The sequence below is a fragment of the Panulirus ornatus genome, chromosome 39 (assembly GCF_036320965.1).
Source record: "Panulirus ornatus isolate Po-2019 chromosome 39, ASM3632096v1, whole genome shotgun sequence".
NCBI classification, from domain to species: Eukaryota; Metazoa; Arthropoda; class Malacostraca; order Decapoda; family Palinuridae; genus Panulirus; species Panulirus ornatus.
The window spans coordinates 3,207,521-3,211,063 of NC_092262.1; the positions used below are offsets into that span (position 1 = coordinate 3,207,521).

The 3,543-nt window shown below is 40.8% G+C and overlaps 1 protein-coding gene across 1 annotated transcript; it reads right to left on the reverse strand.

Moving 5' to 3' along the window:
• LOC139761247 (pro-resilin-like) lies at nucleotides 1–1,869 on the reverse strand. Its single transcript, XM_071685280.1, has 3 exons — nucleotides 1,826–1,869; nucleotides 1,295–1,369; nucleotides 1–581 (listed from the first exon to the last, which is right to left on the reverse strand). Exons 1-3 carry the CDS (start codon nucleotides 1,835–1,837, stop codon nucleotides 285–287), a joined length of 384 nt encoding a protein of 127 aa, XP_071541381.1. The 5' UTR covers nucleotides 1,838–1,869; the 3' UTR covers nucleotides 1–284.
• Nucleotides 1,870–3,543: the final 1,674 nt, after the last annotated feature.

Here is a 3,543-nt window from a genome sequence, read left to right on the forward strand (position 1 = left end):
GAGCAATGCATAGAAAATGAGTTTATCAAAAGGTAATATGTAAAGTTACTGTAATAAATATAGCGACCCTTCAAGAGCCTCTAAATGATTGTTAGGCATGGTTCAGGCAGTAGTTTGGTTGGTTAGTAATTTGGGTCTTTGACCAATCAACTGCTAAGGTTCATTAAGGCCATCAACGCCAAATTATAACAACCAATTAAAAAATCGTGAACACCTTCTTCAAATGTTGAAGATAATTCTTAGACTCTGTACACTCTGAGCGTGTACGGCCCTTGAGTCAAAGTTTACTTTGACTCATTTGAGTCGAAGTACTGAGTCCTTGGAGGGTTGTACTCCCTGGATTCGACAGACTCAGAGAAGTACGCTTCACCTTCGTATTTGACGTCGGCAACGTAACCTGAGTCGCCGTTCACATAGTACGTTACTATCTGACGACGACCATCGGGGAGCTGGACGGAGTAAGACCCCTGTGTGTTGTCGTTCTCCCGTTCTTCGTTGTGGTCGAACTCGTTGCTCGTGGAGTCGTCATGAACATCCCAGTTGAAGTTGTACTTGGCTTCGCCCGACTCTACTGAAAAGTCCTGAGTAAACAGAGAATGTCATTAATATTTGACAGACTTTGTACATCATATTCGCAGTTCAAGTATCGCTGAAAGATATGAATGTTGCAATATTTCAGCATATTTGATGTGACTATAAAGTGAATTTATCTAACCCTCTGAACACGACGGTATGACACTTGAGCATGGCGATATAACCTCAGAGAACGTACGATACCAGCCCTTGAAGTACAAAGGGACAAGCCTTGGGTATGAGTGCCTGAAGGCCAATGTCCTGTACCTTCCGGGTTTCACTCAATCATAGTCAATGGTTGTACCGTATGTACTTAAGGGTCGTAGTTTACGTACTCAAGGGTCGAACTTTACATGTTCAAGGGTTGTATTGTACATGTTCATGGGTCGTACTGTACATGTTCAAGGGTCGTACTGTATGCGTTCAAGGGTCGGACTAGGCGTGTTCAAGGGTCGTACTGCATTCAAGGGTCGTACTAGACGTGTTCAAGGGTTGTTCTCTACGTGTTCAAGAGTCGTACGTTAAGTGTTCAAGGATTGTACTATCGTGCTCAAGGGTCGCACTGAACGACTTCTATTAATATAAGGAAGTATTTGCAAGCATTTCAGTTGACTAAGATATGATCATTAATCTAATCTTATTATTACTTCTCTCATGGATACTAAAGATGAAAACTGAGTCTTAGATTATAGATACTACAACAACCATTGGTTTTACGTACTCTGGGAGCAGCATAAGAAAAGGATTCCCTACTCTCTGCTGCGGCCAGGGCTGTTACGCCCAATAGGATCAGAATCTGCAATATAGGAATTACAAACATAATTAGTTGACACTGGTGTGAGTAGAATCATATAGATATCTATAATGAAGGCATGACTCACTGTGGACATTGGATTAGGTTTTCTGAGGGCGTTGATGGATAATTGGGTATGGAAAATAGATATGTGAATTATGTTGGGTGCAATATGAGTCTCTCTACTGCAGACGTGTACATGGGAGAGCATAGAAAAGACAATTAATAGGAAACCTCATAAGGTTATCTGTAGGAGAAGAAAATATGAGAAAAATCAAATGGTCTATGGTGAAACTATCTGCCAGAGGAAAGTAATAGTATTCTAATCTACTAATCTATATAGATGCAGATAGAACAATATAGCAGAATGTGTTCCATAACTGGAAGCAATGAATAATCTCTCTAAGATAAACGCCCAACCAAGACAGACAGCAGATTTCAGGAGGCTATGGCGATTACCTTCGCGTTCATCTTGCTACTATTGTTCCTCTTAGGAAGTGTCTGTTGAGTCCTGAGATGTTGTCCATTATATACAGAGGCGATGCCTAGGCCCAGCCTGCAGGGATCAAGTTTTTCCCTGGCTTTACCAATGTTCCTGTAACATTTTCAGCGTACGTTCGTGCGTGCCACGTTTTGAAGGCCATTGGAAGAGAGGAAGGGAGAGAGAGAGAGAGAGAGAGAGAGAGAGAGAGAGAGAGAGAGAGAGAGAGAGAGAGAGAGAGAGAGAGAGAGAGAGAGAGAGAGAGAGAGAGAGAGAGAGAGAGAGAGAGAGAGAGAGAGAGAGGAAAATCTTCCACCTGAATGGATGGGAAATGACGAAATGAATCCAAACACACAGAGAAGAAATCAGACCTCATCACTTGTCATCAGAAATGGCAAAGATTGCCCATCCACTTTTATCTAGACCATCAGAACTCCTATGAGTGACGTCACGAGGGCTTGGAGTCGTTACACAGAGAGAGTTTCTCTGTTAAGAAAGAAGTAATAAGGTAAAGTTCACGAGATATACACCACACCCAGTCCTGAAATGGCCATACTTTGGCCTGTGTCTGTCTGTCTGTCTGTCTGCATAGCGATCGAGAGGAACTTAGTGACAAGCTCATAGTTTTGACGTGCCTTGTGCAATTACCTTTTAGTGATTACCTTCTCGTACTGTTGAATGCCTGCATGATTATAACATCACAAAAGTATGAATAAGAAAGTAATGAAAGATGATTTGTGAATATACGAAGGTGGAATATTAATGAGGGGGACGCCCTTAGAGATCACAATGTTCCTAAGAGTCAAACTGGTGCCAGAGGCTTCATGGTAAACCGAGTTTCAAGGCTGAGGTAGGGAAGCAAGCCTCCCCTTGTATGCATTCATAATACCTATGCAGTCATTTCTGACAATGACCCTTAGACAAGATTAGCTAGCTGGTTAGATATCTAAACTTTAGACCCATCAAATGTCAGGGCCAATAGGGTCGTCTACGTCAAGTTAAAAGCACCAAACGAAAAAAATCTTGAACACCTTCTTTAGTTGTGTAAGATAACTTTACAGTCATACATTATCTTACTACATGTATAGCCCTCTTTCTTACGGGAATTCATATGAGTTTAGGTGGTATAGAAATACTAATGATGTGACGAAAATACTTTTCTCTCATCAATTTGGAATGAACATGGGTGTGTTCGCTGAACAATATCACAGTGATCAGTAGGTAGTTCTTCAAGACAAAACATCAAGCAAGATCCACAACAAGATAATAAGCACAACCTCTTCGAGGCTTATGGCCACTTTATGTCTATAATCTTCACCAAAAAGCAATATTTTCGAGTCATTTTATACAGCCTTATATGTCTTCTCCCTGCAGGTCATGAACCTGTTGGGCGTGGCTGCTCAGATCCCGGCAAACACAAGGGAAACCGTTGTGTATGTTGGCCATCTTGTGAGGATCAATCATAGATTAAGCTCTTCCAGTTTTAGAAACTTGAAATTAATCCGTCATGTGTATTACTGATGAAGAAAACAATAATACTCCAGTTTCATGATTTTTTTTCTTATGATTTTCAACCTGTTTAGAAATCTCTAGTCATCGACATTCCATGACATAAGCTATCCAGTGAAATAACATTTTTAAATAAAGACTGACTCATCACTTTATTACCTCATCAACAAATGATTTATAGACATCT

What these genes read in the sequence shown, in the direction of transcription:
- LOC139761247 (XM_071685280.1), bottom strand. An exon ending in TTTCTTATGCTGCTCCCAGA is followed by an intron (nt 582 to 1,294) that starts GTACGTAAAACC and finishes CTGTTTACTCAG; the next exon opens with GACTTTTCAGTAGAGTCGGG.